This window comes from Carcharodon carcharias, chromosome 6 (assembly GCF_017639515.1).
Source record: "Carcharodon carcharias isolate sCarCar2 chromosome 6, sCarCar2.pri, whole genome shotgun sequence".
In the NCBI taxonomy this organism is placed as follows: Eukaryota; Metazoa; Chordata; class Chondrichthyes; order Lamniformes; family Lamnidae; genus Carcharodon; species Carcharodon carcharias.
In genome coordinates, this window is record NC_054472.1 from 63,355,047 (window position 1) to 63,378,528 (window position 23,482).

The 23,482-nt window shown below is 45.6% G+C and overlaps 1 protein-coding gene across 1 annotated transcript in view; it reads left to right on the top strand.

The window, feature by feature from the left end:
* Window positions 1-23,482, top strand: part of csmd3b (CUB and Sushi multiple domains 3b) — a 2,092,226-nt gene that overhangs the window by 1,457,861 nt on the left and 610,883 nt on the right. Inside the window, exon 13 of the mRNA XM_041189252.1 lies at window positions 18,808-18,990. Coding sequence (XP_041045186.1) covers window positions 18,808-18,990 — 183 coding nt within the window. The remainder of the gene's footprint in view (window positions 1-18,807; window positions 18,991-23,482) is intronic.

A 23,482-nucleotide genomic window follows, 5' to 3' on the forward strand; every position in this document is an offset into this window, starting at 1 on the left:
TTGTCCTTAAAGGTACTTGGCTGGTTTTTTTTTGCATTTATTTCCGGCCTGATGGCTTCTTAAAGCTCCACTGCATCTATCATCTGTTTCTCTTTGTCCAATAAAAATTATTAGTATTATGACTTGCAAGCAGCTATGAGTGTTATTTGCAGCTTCAGGAGGACAGGCTTGCTAAACAGATGCACATTCATCTGAGGATATCCATCTAGACCCATCCCAATGCCACCATTTACAGGGCGAGGCTCTTGAACCTGCATCTGTCTGATGACATCTTGCATATGAAGAATATGATTGACAAAAGAGGTCATAACACGTGCATACACGTGCAGCCAAACGTTGAACTTCATTATGATAAACCCAGGAGATCTGTGTCAGATTTTCCAACCTGTAGTGCACTATTCCATCCTGAAGGCCTTGAATGAATACAGTGTTTGCCGATGGATATGCCAGTACTTTTCTTTTGGAAAGCAGCTAACTCCAGTATCCAGTACCACTTGGGAGAGAAGTCTCCAACTCGGAGAGACTTTCCCTCTGCCCCATTTCCTTCACTACCACCCCTCTCACCACTCCCTCACCTTTTTAAATGTTTTTCTCCTCTTCAAGAATCCAGCCTGCTTCCCAGTGGCCACCACATATGCTGTTGGACTCAACTGACTTAGTGATCCAACCTCAAGAGATGTACGTGATCCCACATTGGCTGGAGAAGCAGGAATTCATAGTGTAAATCGAACTTGCCACCTATTCCTCCATCTCCTTGCTCCCAATCCCACGCCTGAATAATAGTTGAAGCTTTGCCCCAAACAATACCAAGCAGGAAATTCCAGTTTAGCTCAGGATCCCATTTATCCATTTTTTATATATTCATTCACGGGAGGTGGGCATCACTGGCTAGGCCAGCATTTATTGCCCATTCCTGATTGCTCTTGAGAAGGTGGTGATGAGCCTGAGTGATTTAATAAGTTAGGTAGATGTCGGCCTTAGTGCCCAAGAAAATTGGGCTCCTTTAATTTTGTCTCTGCAAAAGCTCGGAATTCTCCCCTGCAGCGATTATCAAATTTGTGGCATAATGTTCTTGGCAGTTGCAGCATCTCATTGGCATTTTTACATTCAGTCCTTTGTGAAGCAGTGTTGTGGCTGACACTTTATAACATCTAAATGGTCATTTGTGAGAAAATTTGGAAGGATTCAGCTGTAGCATTTGGCATGTGCAAAGACAATCCCTTTTTCCCTGCCAGAGGGAACCATAAACATGGCAAGAGAATGTGTGAGAGACGGGGAACAGAGCATGCAAGGAATCTTAAGACTCATTAGGGTTGATCTTCCTTTCCTGGCACTCTCCAGAGCAATTAGTGCAGAGCACACCAAAGGGATGCTGCTCAAAATTGGAGCCTTCAATACCCAAACTCCCTGTAGGGTCTCATTATGCTGCAGCAGGCTCATGCTGGGATCTGTCTTGGGTGCAGGCCAGGTAGAAGAAAACGTTCAGTGATCCCTCAGCTGAGCATCCTTCAAGGAATGGTATGGTTAAAGGTTGATGGAAAAGCCAGAAAACATTTGACCTTGTCAGGTACAGGTTCAGGCTGGTACATTTGTAATTTAACATATACACGTGTCAAGTGTTGCAATTTGTACATCAGTTTTCTTCATGTCAAGTTAAAGATCCTATCCCCAATAAGATCATTAAAGCTACTGTGCTATGACCAGCATGGTAGGAGTACCTCAAATAATAGTACAGGTGCTCATGTGGTTTTGCGTACGATGGATGAATTGTTGTGTCAAAAATAGGGAGGGAGCTCAGGGGTGGGTATGAAGAATGATGATGTGCAAATAGAAAGCAGGTTTTGCTTTGACTGTGAGGCTTCATTGTTTATACCAGATAACATGGAGCAGGCGTATACTCTGGTGGGGGTGAGATGGAGTTTATACTTTGATGTAGGGAAATAGTTGTGACTCAGGAGTGAGTCAGACAGATTTTTTTTTAAATGTATCCATTCATAGGAATGTGGATGTCATTGACAAAGTCGGCATTTATTGTCCATCCCTAATCGCCCCCGAGAATCTGGTGGTGAACCTCCTTCTTGAACCACTACTCTTCATGCTGTGTGGTGCAAGTACTCCCACAGTGCTGTTAGGTAAGGAGTTCCAGGATTTTGACCCTGCAGTGATATATTTCCCAGTCAGGATGGTGTGTATCTTTGAGGGGAATTGGAAGTGGTGTGTGTTCCGATCCACCTGCTGCCCTTATCCTTCTAGCTGGTAAAGGTTGCAGATTTGGGAGGTACTTTCGAGGAACCTTGGTGGGTTGCTGCAGTGTATCTTACATATGGTATACACTGCAGTGATGTTGCACCTGTGGTAGATGTTGTGAAGGTTTAAGGTGGCGGATGGGGTGCCAATGAAACAGACTGTGTTGTCTGTGCAAATGCCTTAAGTGTTTTTGGAGCTGCATTCATCTAGACAAGTGGAGAGTATTCCTTCATAATCCTGCCTTATGCCTTACAGATGGTAGAATGGCTTTGACAAGTCAGAAGATGAATCACTCACTGGAGAATACCAATCCTCTGATCTGCTCTTGTTGGGTGGAATCTTATGATAATAGTTTTGTTGATGGTTGGTAGCAATTCTGGGTCCTGACCTTGCACTAGTCTGCAATGTGGGATCTTCCGGGAGGTGACCTTCTAATTGGTCAGTTAAGGACAGTGTGGGGCTTCCTGATGTCTGAATCTAGTAAGGCCACCCCCCTCTAGAAGATTCATTTCAGCTAGCTGTGACTGCAGCTTTTCATCCAGACAACTCCTGTCACTGGTAGGCTGCTTCCAAAGAGGTGTGGACTTAGCACTCAGTGGGAGACTGCTCTAATGGAAGATCCCTGCTAGTCTCGTAATGCTCGTTATTGGTTATCCACTGCTGCCAGATGATTCAACACCCTTATCTCCGATCTTGCTCCCAATCCCACCTTCAAACTGACCTCGGTGGCACCAAGAAGATTCCACACACAATCAAAAACAGAATTACCTGGAAAAACTCAGCAGGTCTGGCAGCATTGGCGGAGAAGAAAAGAGTTGACGTTTCACAATCAAAGTATTTCTCGCTGGTCCTGTTAAGTTTCTCGGCAATGGTGACCTATAGAATATATATGGGCCAGAATTTTCACGTCGGCGTGCGGGGGCAGGTAAAATGATGCACGGTGACGTTGGGTGAGCGTCCCAGTGTCACCACGCGCCATCGCAATATTTCAGTGGGCAGATGTGCAATGATCCCTGATGCGTGCCCGCCATTAATTAATGGGCCACTTAAGGCCCTTGAGGCAGTAATTGACGCCAATTTTTAGGGGCCCGTGCGATCTTCAGGTTGTCACATGGGCGCAACGGGTAAACCTCACCCACGGGCAGGATAAGAAGGGTGAATTGGGCCGCGAGTGTTATTTGTCAGTCATTTAATGCTTAAATTTACTGCTATTTGCCTGTGTGAGCAGGAATAGTTCAAAACTCTTCACAGCTGCTGGACAGGACTAATAAGCTTTAGGACAGGACACTGGAGTAAACATCATTTTTGGGGCCTTGCTGGTTTCAGGAAGCCTTCCCTTAGCATGGGAATGGGAGTTGTGCTCTCCACTGGAGACACTTCTTTGAGGATGAAGGGAGGGCCAGAAGAGGGAGGAGGCCAGGAGTCCATGTTCAGCCTCCAGCGGAGCCACTTTTGGGAGCAGAAGCACAGGCACAAGGGGCGCAGGGCCAACAGGAAGTGCAAGGCAAAGGCGCCACAGAAGACGCCACTATCTTGCTGCCAGGTTTTACAGGCAGCGAAGCAGCTACCTCAATATGTCTGAGTTGCAGTGCTGAAGGAAGGCTCTGTCTCTCAAGGAAGACAGTGACCTCCATTTATCAGATGATCAGGCCTGAGATTGGCGCCAACTGTGTGGGTGGGCACCCTGTGCCAGTGGTGCTGAAGGTCACGGCTACCCTCAAATTCTATGCCTCCCACTCTTTCCAGGGGTCGGTGGGTGATCTTTTTGGAGTCTCTCAGTCTGCTGTCCACACTTGTGTCAAGCAGGTGACAGATGCTTTGTTCAGGCATGCATTGATTTTCATTCCCTACTGCTGGGACGAGGACAACCAGACACAGCGAGCCAGAGGCTTTGCGGTAATTGCTGGCTTCCCTGCGTCCAGGCTGCAATCGACTGCACACAAGTGGCCATCAAGGTGTCAGCGGGTGAGCCCAGTGCCTTTGTGAACAGGAAGGGATTCCACTCCATAAAAGTGCAGATAGTGTGTGATCACAGGATGCTGATTCGCAAGTCTATGCAAGGTACCCAGGCAGCTCCTACGACACCTACATTCTCAGACACTCCCAGGTGCTGGGGCTCTTCAGCCCGGCTGGATGGATGGCTGCTCAGAAGGTGGCTCATGATGCCCCTCCACAATCCAAGAACAGAGACCGAGCAGTGGTACAATATGAGACACGCTTACCCATGGGCTGTGGTAGAGAGAACCATTGGTCTTCTCAAGATGCACTTCTGATGCTTGGACCATTCAGTGGACGCACTCCAATAGCCCCCAGATCGTGTGTCACTGATTGTGGTTGCATGCTGCTGCATCTGGCACTGGAAAGTGGGGACGCAGTGGAGGAAGAAGATGTAGACGCAGATGCTCTGGATACACGTGATGAGTCCAGCAGTGAGGCCAAGAATGAGCACGCACAGGAGAATGCTGAGGGGGTAGACGCTGGCCCGGGCATACTCCAGGGAGGCAGGGGCACCCAGGAAGCTTTAATCCAATACACTTGCAGCTAGCCCACCACAGATGGACTTCCAACACACGCCACGGCTGCAGACTCCATACTCAACAACTGAGAGCAACATCTGCCTGGTTAGGAACATTAACTATGTGTCTTGTCAATAAAGCTCAATGGCAAACAAGTCGCTCATAACATCATAGGTTCCCGTCCACTTGCAGAAGTAAGGAATCCCCCTGAGCCATGTTCACAAATGAAGCCTTTAATGAATGTTACAAATAAAACAGAGAAGGGACTTAGTGCAAAGGTGTTGAGCTGTACACCAAATTATTATCAACTAATAGCGGGGCAACATAAAAGCACCAAAGAGAAGCTCGTGGTGTGCCTAAGTTGCCTTAAGTTTACGTTTCCGGGTGCTACGTCTAGGTGCTCCCCCCTCTCTGGCACTGGCATTTGAGACAGCCTGCTCACTGTGCTGTCCTGTTGGCCTCGATAACCTTAGCGAGTGTCCTCTGGTCCATGGAGCCCTTGATGGCCCTGCCTCGGAGGGAGCGGCCAGTTCCACAGCTGGCATCTCCCCAGTCATCGCAGCCTCATTGGATGCCACGGTCACTGGCAGAGGGGCAGAGAAGCTGCTGCCCTAATCTGGAGTGTCCTGAGAGGACCCCGCAGAGATGACAGGCGGCTGCTTTGCCGATGTGAAGTCGCTTCAGACCTCCCTGTTCACCGTAGATGAATGGGCACCGAGCTGGGATACTTGGTGCCCAAACCATCTCCCACATGGGCAATGACCAGCTGAGGTCAATGCCACGGTGAAGGCTAGCAACCCCAGGAGGCCCTGATTGTTTTCCTTTAGGAGCCTCTCCACAAGAGTCAGCACTTTCTCCATGGAGGAAGCATGGCACTCGGACATGAGGCTCATTGCATCGGTGATGCTCCATATGGACTCCACCAGCATGGGAACCATGCCACTTGTTTCCTCATATATCTCCTCCAGATCCTCCTGCATACCCTGCTGGACTTCCAGCGTTTGCTGCTTCACAGATGACTCCAGAGGCACATCATCAGCCACCAACCGAGCATGTGCCTGGTCCCCTGCAGTCCTCTGACTGCCGGCGCCATGGGCACTCTCTGTCTCCGCCCGCACCTCAAGCAAGTGTGAAGTGCCCTCACCGCTGTGCCCCGGGACACTAGCCGATGATCTAATTCCCACCAAAGTGCTAATATTTGCCCTGGTACCTGCCTGGCAGAGATGGTGTGACGCTGGTGATTCCATTTGCTCAGGGCCCTCAGATTTCAGAGGTGGCCCCTCTGCCTCCTCCTCCTAGCCCTGCTCCGGTGATTCTGAAAGGAAGAACAAGGACATTTGATTAGTTACAGTGCAGACAATGTCAATTTGCATCCCTGTTTCCCGGATCAGTGTGTGTTCATCCTTCCATAATCAATGGTCAAGCCATGTTGGAAGCTTCAATCACTGAACATTCAACAGTGGGATGGCCACTGGGACACACGTGGTGACTTCAGTGCTCAGTAATCTTACCTCCCCGTGGCACCCCAGCCTCACCACCACCAGTGGACCTGGGCGCATGGCACGTCTCCAGCTCCATTGCCTCCTGTTCATATCTGGTGATTATTACCTACTGGGCCTGGTCTCCGCCAGTCCGCATCCACTCGGCGGCATTGTATGCAGTCTTCTGAAAAGGAGAGAGGAGCATTGATTAGTCCACCCTGTACCTGGATTCCCATCACATCCCTGCCACCCCAACCTGAGTGGGGCATTGCAGGGCTCCAGTGAATCGTCACCTACAGCTGCCGCACACTCACACAAAGAAGCCAGGGCAGACCCCCCCTTACCCATATGCTGCCTCCATCCCATTTGACACCACACAGTTTCACCTTGCAGTTCCAACACTGTGCCTAGGTGCAGATCCTTGAGGTAGCTCCCAAAATATAATCTGGGTGTCAGTCTACCACATGCTGCAGATGTAGAACCCATCTCAGCACAACCCTCTCAGGATGAGCTAGGCATGGGAAATATCTGCTGGCCCACCCAGTGAGGGAAACCTGCCGTGAAGGATTCAATCTGTAACTGCACTCAGAGTTGGGGGTGGGTGCTGGGGGGAAAGCCTCCTGCTGTATTAAGTGACCTCTGCCAACATGGTACTCACCCTTCCCAAGCGCAAGAGGTCGTTGAAACGCTTGCGGCACTGGACCCACTTGTATCGCACCACATCACGGGAGCTGACTATCTCTGCCACCTCCTCCCAAGCTTGTTTGGTCAGATTGCGGGGGGGGGGGGCCTCCTCCTCCTCCTGTCCATAGGAACGAGGACCTCCCGCTGCGCTGCCACCCCCTCTAGGAGGGCAGCTAGGCACTCATCAGAAAAGCGAGGGGCACAGTGCGCCGCTGCCCTACCGTCCTGCCTGGCCTGCTCTCCAGCAGTGCTCTGGGGAGCCCTTCTGTTTGCCATGATGAACAGCCTTTGCAAGGCTGCCTGTGCAGTATTTGAACCGGCCCCCGGGTCGCCATGGGACCTGGCGATCATTGCACTCCCGCCATCGCCCACCCACTCCCTCTGTCCTTAATTGGCCCGCCCACGTAAAATGGCGACGCGGGGCTGATCGTGGGCGGCGATCGGCTCCGCACCTGCCTATACCCGCTCCCGAATGGTCGGCCAGACGGGGAGGAAATTCTCCCCATGGTGTGCAATTTGACAATGCATCGAAAGTCATGGGGAGGTGGTCAGACTCTCTCCAATTTTTGCAACTTGATATTACCGGCACTTGTTTGGGATGAATGTTACCACTTATGAGCCCGACGTTGAATGTTGCCTTGATCTTGCTGCATGTGGGCACAACTGTTTCAACTGAGGAATTAGGAATGGAATTGAGCTGTGCAATCATAATGAACATCCCCCATTTCTGACCTTTTGATGGAAGGAAGGTCATTGATGAAGCAGCTGAAGATGGTTGGGCCGAGGATGCTGTCCTGAGGAACTCTTGCAGCTGTGCCTTTGGGCTGAGATGATTGGCTTCGAGCAATCACAACCATCTTCCTTTATGCTAGGTATGACTCCAGCCAGTAGAGAGCTTTTCCTTTAATCCCATTGCTTTCATTTTTACTAGGGCTTCTTGATATCACACTCGGTCAAGAGCAGTCATTCTGGAATTCAGTATTTTGTCCATGTTTGGACCAAGGCTGTAATGAGGTCCAGAACTGAATGGTCCTGGTTGATTCCAAACTGAGCATTGATGACCAGGTTATTGGTGAGTAAGTGTTGTTTAAATAGCCTGTCAATGGCCCCTTCTATCACTTTGTTGATGATTGAGAGTCGTCTGATTGGGTAGTAATTGGCCAGATTGGATTTGTTGAACAGGATGTATCTGGGCAGTTTTCTACTTTGTTGGGTAGATACCAGTGTTGTAGTTTTACTGGAACAGCTTGGATAGGGACGTGGCTAGCAGTGGAGCATAAGTTAGTACTGCTGCCAGGATATTGTTGGGGTCCATAGCTTTTTATGTATCCAGTGCCTTCAGCTGTTTCTTGATGTCACATGGAGTGAATTGAAGTGGCTGAAGACTGGCATCTTGTGGTGAGTGAGATGGAGAAGAAGGCTGAGATGGGATCATCCACTTGGCACTTCTGGCTGAAGATAGTTGAAAACGTTTCAGCCTTGTGTTTAGTACTGATATGCTGGGCTCCCACATGATTGAGTGTGGAGATGTCCATGAGGTCAGCTCTCTCTGTTACTTGTATAATTGCCCACCAACATTCACAACTGGATGTGGCAGGATTGCAGAGCTTTGATCTGACCTGTTGGTTGTGATATTTTTTGATTCTGTCTACAGTAGGCTGTTTCCATTGTTTAGACTTCAATAGCTGCCAAGGAGAATTATCCTGTTTCTGCTTCTCTGCGTGCAAATAAGTCACATTGCAATAGGGAGGGGAGGATCCACAGCTACATTTATATTGGGAACTTTGCAATATAAACCTGTCATCCTGTAATTACATTTTCCTACTTGCAATGTTTCTATCATACTTGAGTTTTGCATATTCCAGCTCCTTAACCTGTACTGTCACAACCAATCTGACTGTGTATCACTACTTGCTGCAAGTTTTATTAAAGTATTTTATAACAGTTATGACAGAATGTATGGCTTTACAGTAAGAATTGAGTTACACCTGAGTGCCATGGTTGAAAGTACCCCCCACCCGTCAATCCCACTTCGCCCGAAGGCTACACTTGGTGCTGACTCTCTGGGCTGAATCTTTTAGCCCCCGATGGAGACAGGCACGAAGGTGCGTGGGCAGTCGAGGAATTTCACAATGTCAGCTGGTGCACCAGCTCCCCTATTCAGTTCTGCCTCCGAACCATTTTCCCAAAGGCAGGATGGAGGAGCGGCCCGCAAGCGGTGGGAAGTCAATCAAGGGACTTAACGGCCTTAAAGGCTGGAATTGTCCAGTCAGTGCCCAGGTCCCTGCAGGTGGTGGAGCTCAGTGTAGCTGCCTGAAGCACTGGTCTACTGGCAGTAAACTGGGGGAGGGGGCAGTGCTCCAAGCAGAGCTTTGAGGTTCTCCCCACCTGCCTGAGTTGAGGTATAGCAGGAGGCCCCCCTTTGGAGGGGTTTCCACCACCACCCCACAATGGTGACCTAGTTACAAAGGTGCTTTTTATTTTAAATTTGAAAAAAAAGTTGGAGATGGCAGCTCCATTTTGGAGCACCCTCTCCCTCACTCCCACACATGGCATCCTGCTGCAGCTTCTAAGCTGGAGGCTCCCTTATTGGTCCTCTAGCTTCAAGAGCTGGTTCATCAGTGAGCATGCCCTCTGGCCCTTTGACCAAGTCATGAAAAATCACAGATGAGTGACTGCTCCTGACCCCCATTTGAGCCTGATGGCGGGGTTCCCAAACCCAGGGGAAAAGTCCTTTTTATGGACAGTGTGTTGAGAATACCTACCAAGGAGACCAGGAGCCAGATACCTGCTTGATTGGTAGCTCATCTACCGCCTTAAAGATTCATTCCACTACTGAAGCACAATGGCAGCAGTATGTACCATCTCCAAGATGCACTGCAGCAATTCACCAAGGCTCCTCCTGCAAAATCTTCCAAACCTGCAACTTCTACCACCTAAAAGAACAGGGGACAGCACTACCTGCAAATTCCCCTCCAAGCCACACCTTCCTGACTTGGAACTGTATCGCCATTCCTTCACTGTCACTGAGTCAAAAGCTGGGAAATCCCTACCTACAGCACTGTGGCTGTACTTGCACCAGATGGACTGTAGCTATTCAAGAAGATGGCTGACCCCACCTTCTCAAAAGCACTTAGGGATGAGCAACAAATGCTGGCCTTGCCAGAGATGTTCATACCCCAGGAATGAAGAGAAAAAAATACATCGGATCATTTTTGCAATGCTGATTATTTTTGTCTGATTACCTGTGTGCCTCCAAATATAAACTTTAATGAAGATATTCAAAACACAAAGGCTATGTCTGTAAATACTTTTATCTTGAGCTTGTATATCAGAACATTTCCTCATGTTTTCTCCAGGATTGTAATGGAGACAGACTGAAGGGCTGCAAATTAGACCTGAGACCCAGATATATTGGGTTTCTGTATGTTCTTGTAGAAGTGGAGTTTCTGTCCACTCCAAACAATTCCAGTCACGAGAGGAGGTGTGGCGAGGGTTCCGATGTGTTATGTTCTTCTATTCGACATTAGTGTATCAATCATAAAACACAAATTGGGAAAAAAAATAATGTGCATTATTTATTTGAAGTTAAAACTATAAGCATACAATGTTACGTAGGAGACTGTGTAAACATGTCTGACCTTGACAACTGTTGCTTGTATTCTGAGTTCAGAGTCATGAGAATATTACATCACATCCTGTCTTGGTGGTAGTGATTGACAACAGCTTAAGATACACTCCCTTAAAGGTACACACGCATCGTATTACAATACTCTACACCTGGTCTGGCAGGACACCTAGAGAAAACAGTTGTATCAGTTTGATGATTGGGTATCCAGAAACAAGCACCAGTTCAAAGGCAAGTGTCAGAGTGTCAGTCTCTTTCTTAAACACAAGATGAGTTGTGGGTTTACAACAGCAGTAACAAAAGGTTTAAGCCAGCTAATTGCTGTAGCTTAGCTGGAGGATATGAACTGTTTGAAGTGTCAAGATTCTGATTGTTTCCACGGTCAGAGAATCTAAAACACGGGCATGGTTTCGGGATAAGGGGCCAATCATTTAGAACTGAGAGGAGGAGAAACGACTCCCCTCAAAGGATTATGAACCTTTGGAACTTTCTACCATAGAGGGTTGTGGATGCTCCATCATTGAACACATTTGAGGTTGGGATAAACATATTTTTAGTCTCTCAGGGAACAAGGGGACATGGGGAGCAGGCAAGAAAGGAGAGTTGAATCCTAAGATCAGCCATGATCATATTGAATGACGGAACAGGTTCAACAGGCCACGTGGTCCACACCTGTTCCTATTTTTTGTGTTCTTAGTAAGTTATACTTTATTGTTTTCCATAACCAAGAAGCACACTGCATTTTGTGTTCTGTAAAACAGTTGTTAGTTTAAATTTTTGCCTCAATACGGTATCTTTAGTTAGCCTGCTGCAGAAGAAAGGAGAGTGCCTGTGGTGTCACATACAATACTTCAGTAGCCAATACACAGAAGCAACAAATTCCTGGGCTGTACCATTGTTTAGCTCGATATTGGGCACTCCAGATTATACAGACTGCAAGGTTCAGTTGATTACTGAATTGACAGGTGATGTCGACCCCAAGAGCATATTTTGCACAAGACCCCAAAATTGTGGCATTGTGTTTTTGCTGCCTAGAGCCATCTTGGTAATCCTATGAGGTGTGCTAATTCCATTTATTTCAATACTACAATCTGTAAGAGGTTTCAGGGGTTTTGAGGTATAGAACCCTTTTACTTAAAATATCTAAGTTCCAAATTTTTAAGTTATAGCAAGGAGGTCCTCAGCTGGACCTGACCTCATGGTATGAATAACTGATATTTATGAATCAAGTAGAATTTATTAACCAAGATTTTACACATACTTAACAAAAAAAATGAAGACGACATGGAAGGTTCTTATCCCTCAAGGTCCTAGGATTTCTCAAGTGTTGCCAGCACAAGTGATGCTTTTCTTCTTCTGACTCTGAAGTGACATTATGTTGAACTGTGTCTCAGTAGAATCATACCACGGAGGCCGTGGTAAAACTGTGCCAACGATGGCTTTGATTTTCCAATTTTTATCCCTACTTCTCGTTATTCCTTATCTCTTATTTGGAAATAGTCCAAATTCACCTCTTTTCATTGGATTAAGATGAGGGTCATCTGCTGTCACCTCACCTCCATAACTAGAATCACAAGTTGGTGGTAGAGGCAGAAACTCTAAACTCTTTTAAAAAGTACCTGGATCTGCACCTTAAGTGCTGTAAGCTGCAGTGCTATGGGCCGGGTGCGGGAAGGTGGGATTAGAAAGGGCGCCTGGGTGTCCTTGGGCTAGCATGGACAAGATGGGCTGAATGACCTCCTTCTGTGCTGTAACTTTTCTATGGTTCTATGTAGACTGAAGACCATCCCTTATTCCCTGAGTCCCCAGAAGTACATTGCATTGCGAACAAATGACACATCCTTGTAGATACAAAGCAGTTACAAACAACTTTACACCCTCTTATCAATAATACAACCTATCATAAACATTCACATCAACATATTTTAATCCAAGTCCCACAGATTAAAGCCATTAAGGACAAATGTCAATAACAGTTCCTACCATAATGTCAAAAAAGAAAGGTTTTCCTTTAAAATATAGATGTTCTGCCCAACAGATTATGGTTAACAACGTAAACCTAATAATACACGATTTTGCTTCAAGATAAGGTGTCATACTGAGTCCAAGCTGTAGCTCATGCATTTTGTTTATTTCTTCAAAATAAACACAATTCCTTGAATCCAGAATTTTTAGCACCTTTAAAGTAATAAAATCCATTTATACCAGCTCCTCACAAACAACTGCCATCCTGTTCCTGGCCTTAATCATAAATTTCCCCACTGGCAGAAATTCAAACTGAATTGTTTAAAACAGTGGTCAAAATAAAATCCATAAATATTAATATAAAAACAAAAAACTGCGGATGCTGGAAATCCAAAACAAAAACAGAATTACCTGGAAAAACTCAGCAGGTCTGGCAGCATCGGCGGAGAAGAAAAGAGTTGACGTTTCGAGTCCTCATGACCCTTCGACAGAACTTTGTCGAAGGGTCATGTGGACTCGAAACGTCAACTCTTTTCTTCTCCGCTGATGCTGCCAGACCTGCTGAGTTTTTCCAGGTAATTCTGTTTTTGTTATCCATAAATATTACTTCAGGCCAATTTAAGATCCTAAAAATTAGTATGATCAAAATCTTACATGTTGCTAAGAGCTGCCCGAGTGATACGAATGACCAGTATGGTAGGCCTTAGTCCTCCCTTCCAGGCTTCTCTCTCCCACCCTTGCAGCAGTACAACATGAAAATGCTTATTATTGTCTACAGCTCTATAACTTGTCAAGAGAGTGATCTCTTGTGTGTTCTCTCCTAAAACTTTGAAGATTGTGATTGATTTTAGTTATTTTTTCAGGCCAATTCACTGTCTACAGGAAATTAAAACAATTAATTTTCTGCCAATCTTTTGCTTAATATTGACTGTGGCATATTCTTCCCACCAGATGTGAAACACTTCCATTCAAAGACACAAATACACTTAGGGCTATTAATACCTTGGATTAGTATTCAATCATGTACTCCACATGTGATACCTCAGACTTATCTGCTATTGCTCTTTATAATCTGCTTGGTATGGTATCAAGTGAGCTGCATGATAAAATAAATGAGCAGTTTTACATTTAAATTTGTATGTGCAATAAATAAAATAATTCATCTTTGTATCAATATTGATAAATATTAACTTAACTGACCCCGGAGATTAAACTGAGAATTATATAAATCAGCAATGCTTATCCTAAAGTCTGTACTTATACTAAATTATATAAATGAGCAAACCTAAATATAAGAATTATATGAATCAGCAATACTTATACTAAAGTCTGTGGGTCACTTGCAAACTGCTTCTCCCTTACTTGTGGACCTTCATTAAAAATCTGTTCTCACTTGTGGCTTTTCACTTCCTAGTTTGGAATAGGCCCTCCTGCCAATCACATTCCTTTCTGAGCTAAAGCTGAAGAGAAAGAAGGAATAGGGAAGTCTGCTGCAAAAAGCATTAAATAGCTGGATGGACAAGAAACCAAAGCACAAGGAGAAAGGAAGAACTGAGACAAAATAGACATAACAGAGAAGGGGGAAAAACAGTAGAAAAAGATCATTTTTCTATCATCTTTTTAAATTTTATTTTCTCTTCCAATCAAAAACATGGGCTAGAGTCCTGCTGTTATTCCTCAAATGGTTTTAGTCTGAAGCCAATTATTAGGAAGCTTGCATGAATAGCTATCTGATTTGTTCCTTTTTTCTGTGGTCTCAAATCAGCACATTAGGCGGAATCTTTCAAGGATCGGGAAGCTACTTAGGCATTTGTGTAGGCAGGGTGATGTGGGGACGCGTGGGTGGGACGTGGCAATTCAAGGCATAGTTACAATAGCTTGTGAGTCTGATGTGCATCACCCCCATTCCTCCTGTTCACATCACCTGTAGATTTTCCTGCGAGGTGGGTCCCTGTGGCAGTGGCTCTCAGCCTGTCTGCAGCAGGTAGCCAATCAAGGTATGTAACAGGATAATTAGGCTTTAACTGTGTGCTGCAATGTGATCTTACAGGAGGCATGCGAGCATCGTGCAGTGTTCGGATCCGCAGGGCATTGGAGGTGGCCACACAGCAGGAAGTCAGAGGGACTTTGGAGTGATCACCCAATCTGCATTTGGCCTCCTCAGTGCAGAGGATACCATATCATGAGCAGTGGCTACAGTATATTAAATTGAATGCAATACAGCAGAGTCCTACTGTTTGTGACTTCCTTGTTCGCTAATTCACTTACCCACACTTTATACTTTGTCACAGAGGCACCCGGCCGAAACAAGCATGGACCCAGTGAAACACATTAGGTGAAGGAATTGCTCCTCCACAGTAACTGCAGTAAGAACTATGGACCTTCACTTTTATTATTTTTGCCAGAGAGTCCAGTACTGCCCTCACATGGCCGGAACTAATCTAATTGAATCCTATTTAAAAACAAGTTCCCCATTTGCAATTTCGCCGTTTGCGAGATATCGCAGGAAAGTAACCCCCGCGAACAGCAGGACTTAACTGTACAAGTAAATCACCTGGAAGTGGTGTTTGGGGCCTGAGAATGGAGGAGGTAAAATGGCAGATGTTGCACCTCCTGCACTTGCATCGAAAGATGTCATCGGAAGATGGGGGGTTAAGGGCGTGACTGAAGAGTGGACCAGGGTGGAGGGAATTATCCCTTCATAATGCTAAAAGGGGAGAGGTGGGGAAGATGTGTTTGGTGGTGGTAAATGCTGAACTGGTGAAAATGGTAGGGAATTTTCCATTGAATTCAGAAGCTAATGGGGTGAAGATGAGGACAAGATGGGAATGCGCACAAGGCCAAAATTGGAAGAGCACAGAGATCTCAGTGGAGGGAGTGGAAGGGAAGTGATTGTTAGGCTGCAGGTGTTGTGGGGTGTTGGTTACATCTCTTTAGGTTTGACGAAGTCTTCATAGCCTTTAGCAGATTAACTTAAGTCTTTAGCTACTAGCACTATTTACAAATATACAGTAAACGGAATAAGCTAGGAGCTGTCTCCATGCTTCGGTCTGCACGTGGTTTTGTCCAACACCACACTGACCCTGGGTTCACGTCATGAGTTCTCTTACATCACTGTGTGGGCAGTTCTATACCCAGTCCCACATTAACCCTATATGTGCCAGACCCTTATACTACAGCAGGAGGTTACAAAGATAGGAAAGCTGCAGGTTTGAATCTACTTCAGGAGTAATTTCCTGAAATGAGAATGAATACTATTGTTAACGATTTTCTTTTATGAGATTGGTAAAGTAATAAAGAAGTAAAATATTTGATTAGATTTCACGGTCCCATGTAGATGGGGTTGGAGGCAGGGGGACAAGGAAATACTAGGAAGCAGCATTGGGACATTGCCCCGATGCATTCCCACTACCAGGGAAGTTTTTCCAGGGTGAGTGGGGAATCAGATCAGCAGCCTGCTTCATGGAGGCAGGCAGCCAGTTAAAGGTCCCCAACCTGTCTCAGCAGAGCCCACCGTTTCTTGTGGGGCTGCTGAGACTTCAGAGCTGCCAGCTCTCTGATTGGGCCTACAGCATTGAGATCCTGCCCACTGCCCTTAATAGGGAGGTGAGCATGGTTGTGACCAATTAGGAGGTCACTTCCCAAAAGAATGCATCACTGATCTCCAAGTGTGAGCTCAGAATCTCCATTTGGTCCCATTGTCAGAGTCCTGAAGTTACACAGGAACCTCCAGAGCAGTGATTTCTTCTGAGAGTAAATTCACCAATCCTGTACTTTCAGTGAGGAGCTCACTTAAAAAGGAGCATGGATTAAAGAATCAGCATCAATCGTAGCCCTTTTTGCAACCTGTGAACTTTTCACTTGCACATCTCACATCTGAAAACAGGATCTGTGAGTTTACTTTTACATTTTTCCATCACATTAAGTTTTTAAAGCTGCGAGATATCCTCATGTAAAGTAGAACGAAACCATAAGGGAGATTTAATTTATAAAATTTTCTGTTACTCTCCCTATTAGTAAGAGGTCCATTCACAATTTAAGTTACATCAGTGATCATTGTACATCGGACTCACAAGCTATTGTATAACGTAACTATGCCTTTAATTATTTAGTAATGTACATTTGTAGTCATAAGCTACTGCTTAATAAACAAGCTATTTCAATGGCATAGAAAATGGAGAGAAGGGAATCTGTTTAATCAGCCATGAAGAATTCAGATAAGTTCTCTTTCTGTAGCAGAAGCGTGCATACTGTGACAGCATTATTTAAAAGTAAAATTCCATTTACAAAATTATAAATGTAATCATCCCAGCTACTGTAATATGAATATTGTTAGAAGATGAGGGGTAAACTAGCAAAGAAGGCTAAATCAGCAAATAATTGTTCTGTGCAGAGTGCAACTGAACCATACAGATTCAGAAAGTTCAAAGTTTAATCAAAGTTTCTATGCTGCTATTGTCAACAGTTTTGGGGGTGGGGGGGCGCAGAGGGGCATCGGATCTTAACTCTTAAGCAGTAAGCCAACTGCGTGAGCAAATGGTCTACCAGGAAACAGAAACAGGAAATTAAAATTGTTTCTCTGAATTAACTTTATCCCTGCTATTTTGACAATGGGGCAATTACAATGAAAGTGCCATTGTCAAAGTAGTCACCCTTCCTCTTCACACGCACACACAATGGCCAGGCGCAAGAATCCTGGTTGATTTTTCCTCCTTTGAGGAGTTCAGGAATGTTGAGACCAGTAGTTGCACAATTGCAATTGCTTACATTGATTACCTCAGCAACAACAACAACTTGCATTAATATCGTGCCTTTGACATGGTAAATGTCCCTCGGAGCCTGAGGAAACAAAATCTAATACCAAAATGCGTAAGGTGCTATTAGAACAGATGGAAAGAGGTTTTAAGAAGCATTTAAAGGCTAAAGAGGAGTAGAGAGGAAGAATGGTTTAAGGAGGGACTTCCAGAGCTTAGAGCATTGGCAGCTTAGGGCAGAGCTTTACGCTGATCGGGCGGGTGGACGCGTGCGAGACGTGAAATTGCGCAAGATAAGGTTGGGCAAGCATCCCGATGTCAAACCGTGCTGGAGTGATGTTTTGGTTGGAGGGCATGTGCAAAAGTCAGAAGCACGCCTGCCGACAATTAAGAGAGCAATTAAACCCATTAAAGGAGCAACTGACTCCGATTTTTCACTGTCTGTCGTATCTTACGTTTGGTGGATGGGTGAATTGGCCAGGCAGCTTTTACATTTTTAAATGAAACCCCATCCAAGGGCGGGATGAGGTTTCCGTTATGAAAGAAAATAAAAATAAAAATCTGTGGGCAGCATTTTTATCATGTATGTTTTCAGGTGCCTGATTCTGATGCTTGGACATTTCTTTCTGGCTTTTTGAAACTTTATTTGATGGTTTTCAGGACTGCAGCTCTCTGTCTTCACAGAGCTTTCTCTCAGCCCTCACCCGTGCCCATGTTGATGCCATCACCTGCCCTCTTCCCGCCTCCACCCCACCAGCGCTGAGCTTTTCAGAGCACGTTTCACCCTCACTGGCCATTAATTGGCCAGCCAGCATGAAATCGCAGTTGAGGGACAACGGGGTTGGTGGTCTGTTTCCCGGCCGATCCCGGGCCCGTCGAGCGTGCCCGCCTGCCGAGCTAAAAATTCAGGCCTGTAGCTAATCTTGGAGTGATTAGAATTGAGGATTTGCAGACGCCAGAACTGTAAGACACCAGATGTATCAGAGAATTGTAAGGCTGGAGGAGACGTAGAGAGGGGTGAGACCGTAGAGGGATTTGAAAATAAGGATAAAAATTTTAAAATCAAGGTGTTGTTCAACTAGGAGTCAATTTGGATTAGCGAGCAAAAGTGTGGTGGGTGAAAGAGACTTGGTGAAAGTTAGGATATGAGCAGCAGCATTTTGGATGATTTCAAAATTATGGATGGTGGAAAATGGGAGGCTGGCCAGAAGTACGTTGAAATAGTCAAGTCTAGAAGTCACAAATGTATACATGAGAATTCCAGCAGCAGATGAGCTGAGGCAGGAGTGAAGTTGTACATTGATATGGAGGTGGTACAAATGGTCTTCGTAATGGCACAGTTATTTTGTTGAAAGCTTGCCAAGATTGCCAATGGTCTGGTTCAACTTCAGACATTTGCCAAGGAGAATGATGGAGTGTAAAAAATGAATAACGGCCAATGTTTACAAAAAGAAAATTTTGGAAGGATTTATTTAATTTATAAAAAATAGTGGCTAAAATTCCTATAATTCTTTTCCATTTAATTCACACAGAAATTGATGAAGAGAGTTGTGGTGATCCTGGAACTCCATTATATGGCATACGTGATACAGATGGATTTTCCAATGGGAACATATTGAGATTTCAATGCCAATCTGGATTTGAACTGATTGGAGAAAAATCCCTTCTCTGTCAAGACAACAATCAGTGGTCAGCAAATGTACCAATTTGCATATGTGAGTATGACGTTTTTACTTTTTATGTCCAGCAAGTAATTTTTTTGTCATGAGCCATTGGAATTTGTTGGAATATGAGCCAAAATCCTGCCCCTGATAAGTAACTTTGACTTATCTACAGTTTTCCAGAGTTGACTACTTTTGGATTCAGCTGGGCAGATTCAAGATAGTGATCGGTCCAACAGCACCTTCACAGTTATTTATTACTGAAGTAGCTGGCACTATTTTTAATCAACTTTAAATTCAAACTTTAAAGTTGGAGATTCCCCCACTGGTTGGAGTAGATAGCAGTGAATAGATGAAAGTATCAGATTAAATCCCCATCAACACTGAGCAGAACAGTTAGCTTCAGAGACCCTGGTTTAGCGAAGGGTAAATTGCCCAGGTTGCTGCAAATAACCGCAATCTTTTTGCAAGTACACATTTATGGATCTTGGCTGAGGACAGATTGGGCTTAGCTTTGAAGCCTTCTGCAGTTAAATAGCCTGACTTTTGCTGCCCAGTTTCACATAAATGCTAGCCACTTGACAAAGCCATTGGAGAAAACAATGCCAATGGGACAGTGGCCTATCTATGAATCAATGACTTTAGGATATAAAGGGAAGCAAATTGGCATGAAAGAAAATAGATAAATAAAGTCAGAGTTCTTGTGGTTATGTACACCATTGATTAATACATGGTATGAAATAAAGGCATTAGTGTCTGTGTGGGAGCTGACATTAGAATAAGGCAAAAGCAAAAACAGAATTACCTGGAAAAACTCAGCAGGTCTGGCAGCATCGGCGGAGAAGAAAAGAGTTGACAGTTGACGTTTCGAGTCCTCATGACCCTTCGACAGAACTTGAGTTCGAGTCCAAGAAAGAGTTGAAATATAAGCTGGTTTAAGGTGTGTGTGTGGGGGGGCAGAGAGATAGAGAGAGAGAGAGAGGTGGAGTGGGGGTGTGGTTGTAGGGACAAACAAGCAGTGATAGAAGCAGATCATCAAAAGATGTCAACAACAATAATACAAAAGAACACATAGGTGTTAAAGTTAAAGTTGGTGATATTATCTAAACGAATATGCTAATTAAGAATGGATGGTAGGGCACTCAAGGTACAGCTCTAGTGGGGGTGGGGAGAGCATAAAAGATGTAAAAAAAAAAATAAATAAATATTTTTTTTTTCTCTCTTTTTATAATGGAAATAGGTGGGAAAAGGAAAATCTATATAATTTATTGGGAAAAAAAGAAAAGGAAGGGGGAAACAGAAAGTGGATGGGGATGGGGGAGGGAGCTCATGACCTAAAGTTGTTGAATTCAATATTCAGTCCGGATGGCTGTAAAGTGCCTAGTCGGAAGATGAGGTGTTGTTCCTCCAGTTTGCGTTGGGCTTCACTGGAACAATGCAGTAAGCCAAGGACAGACATGTGGGCAAGAGAGCAGAGTGGGGTGTTAAAATGGCAAGCGACAGGGAGGTTTGGGTCATTCTTGCGGACAGACCGCAGGTGTTCTGCAAAGCGGTTGCCCAGTTTACGTTTGGTCTCTCCAATGTAGAGGAGACCACATTGGGAGCAACGAATGCAGTAGACTAAGTTGGGGGAAATGCAAGTGAAATGCTGCTTCACTTGAAAGGAGTGTTTGGGTCCTTGGACGGTGAGGAGAGAGGAAGTGAAGGGGCATGTGTTGCATCTTTTGCGTGGGCATGGGGTGGTGCCATAGGAGGGAGTTGAGGAGTAGGGGGTGATGGAGGAGTGGACCAGGGTGTCCCGGAGGGAGCGATCCCTACGGAATGCCGATAGGGGGGGTGAAGGGAAGATGTGTTTGGTGGTGGCATCATGCTGGAGTTGACGGAAATGGCGGAGGATGATCCTTTGAATGTGGAGGCTGATGGGGTGATAAGTGAGGACAAGGGGGACCCTATCATGTTTCTGAGAGGGAGGAGAAGGCGTGAGGGCGGATGCGCGGGAGATGGGCCGGACACGGTTGAGGGCCCTGTCAACGACCGTGGGTGGAAAACCTCGGTTAAGGAAGAAGGAGGACATGTCAGAGGAACTGTTTTTGAAGGTAGCATCATCGGAACAGATGCGACGGAGGCGAAGGAACTGAGAGAATGGGATGGAGTCCTTACAGGAAGCGGGGTGTGAGGAGCTGTAGTCGAGATAGCTGTGGGAGTCGGTGGGTTTGTAATGGATATTGGTGGACAGAGATTGAGACAGAGAGGTCAAGGAAGGAAAGGGAAGTGTCAGAGATGGACCACATGAAAATGATGGAGGGGTGGAGATTGGAAGCAAAATTAATAAATTTTTCCAAGTCCCGACGAGAGCATGAAGCGGCACCGAAGTAATCATCGATGTACCGGAGAAAGAGTTGTGGAAGGGGGCCGGAGTAGGACTGGAACAAGGAATGTCCCATGCATGAGCATGGGGCTCATGCGGGTACCCATAGCCACACGTTTTATTTGGAGGAAGTGAGAAGAGTTGAAGGAGAAATTGTTCAGCGTGAGAACAAGTTCAGCCAGACGGAGGAGAATAGTGGTGGATGGGGATTGTTCGGGCCTCTGTTCGAGGAAGAAGCTAAGTGCCCTCAGACCATCCTGGTGGGGGATGGAGGTGTAGAGGGATTGGACGTCCATGGTGAAGAGGAAGCGGTTGGGGCCAGGGAACTGGAAATTGTTGATGTGACGTAAGGTGTCAGAGGAATCACGGATGTAGGTGGGAAGGGACTGAACAAGGGGAGAGAGAAGGGAGTCAAGATAACGAGAAATGAGTTCTGTGGGGCAGGAGCAAGCTGAGATGATCGGTCTACCGGGGCAGTTCTGTTTGTGGATTTTGGGTAGGAGATAGAAGCAGGCCATCCGAGGTTGGGCGACTATCAGGTTGGAAGCTGTGGGAGGGAGATCCCCAAAGGAGATGAGGTCAGTGACAGTCCTGGAAACAATGGCTTGATGTTCAGTGGTGGGGTCATGGTCCAGGGAGAGGTAGGAGGAAGTGTCTGCGAGTTGACGCTCAGCCTCCGCGAGGTAGAGGTCAGTGTGCCAGACAACAACAGCACCACCCTTGTCAGCGGGTTTGATGACAATGTCAGGGTTGGACCTGAGAGAATGGAGTGCAGTAAGTTCAGAGAGAGACAGGTTAGAATGGGTGAGAGGAGCAGAGAAATTGAGACGACTAATGTCGCGCCGACAGTTCTCAATGAAAAGATCAAGAGAAGGTAAGAATCCAGAGGATTAGTGTAGAATAAGGCATTTAGCAGAGACAATTGTTTTTGCCATCAGGGAGGAAATAAATTCAGAGCATCAGTGACTTTAGCTGTTCTTGTGCATTCTGGGCAAATGGTGATAGAATGGCATTAGCTCCGAACTGGAAACAGAGTGCTTACCACTCATTTTGGATACTTAGAATGTTGTGGAAAAATAATAGAAATCAATACATATTTTTCAAACAAGTCCTTTGTTTTGACACTCCTTTAACTTTCCCCTTTTGTCTATCATCTGAAAGTGGTGATTCATGCTGAAGTTGGTTTCAGATAGCCTGGAAGCCTTGATGTACCTCCCGAAATGACTATTATTCTTGTGTGAACCAAGTGGGCTCTTTGGTCATGGTGTCCATCATAGTCTGGATCAATTTTGTATTTATAACAAAAACAAAAACAGAATTACCTGGAAAAACTCAGCAGGTCTGGCAGCATTGGCGGAGAAGAAAAGAGTTGACGTTTCGAGTCCTCATGACCCTTCGACAGAACTTGAGTTCGAGTCCAAGAAAGAGTTGAAATATAAGCTGGTTTAAGGTGTGTGTGTGGGGGGCGGAGAGAGAGAGAGAGAGGTGGAGTTGGGGTGTGGTTGTAGGGACAAACAAGCAGTGATAGAAGCAGATCATCAAAAGATGTCAACAACAATAGTACAAAAGAACACATAGGTGTTAAAGTTAAAGTTGGTGATATTATCTAAACAAATGTGCTAATTAAGAATGGATGGTAGGGCACTCAAGGTATAGCTCCAGTGGGGGTGGGGAGAGCAGAAAAGATGTAAAAAAAAAAAAAAATTTTTTATATAATGGAAATAGGTGGGAAAAGGAAAATCTTTATAATTTATTGGAAAAAAAAGAAAAGGAAGGGGGAAACAGAAAGGGGGTGGGGATGGGGGAGGGAGCTCACGACCTAAAGTTGTTGAATTCAATATTCAGTCCGGATGGCTGTAAAGTGCCTAGTCGGAAGATGAGGTGTTGTTCCTCCAGTTTGCGTTGGGCTTCACTGGAACAATGCAGCAAGCCAAGGACTGACATGTGGGCAAGAGAGCAGGGTGGAGAGTTAAAATGGCAAGCGACAGGGAGGTTTGGGTCATTCTTGCGGACAGACCGCAGGTGTTCTGCAAAGCGGTCGCCCAGTTTACGTTTGGTCTCTCCAATGTAGAGGAGACCACATTGGGAGCAACGAATGCAGTAGACTAAGTTGGGGGAAATACAAGTGAAATGCTGCTTCACTTGAAAGGAGTGTTTGGGTCCTTGGACGGTGAGGAG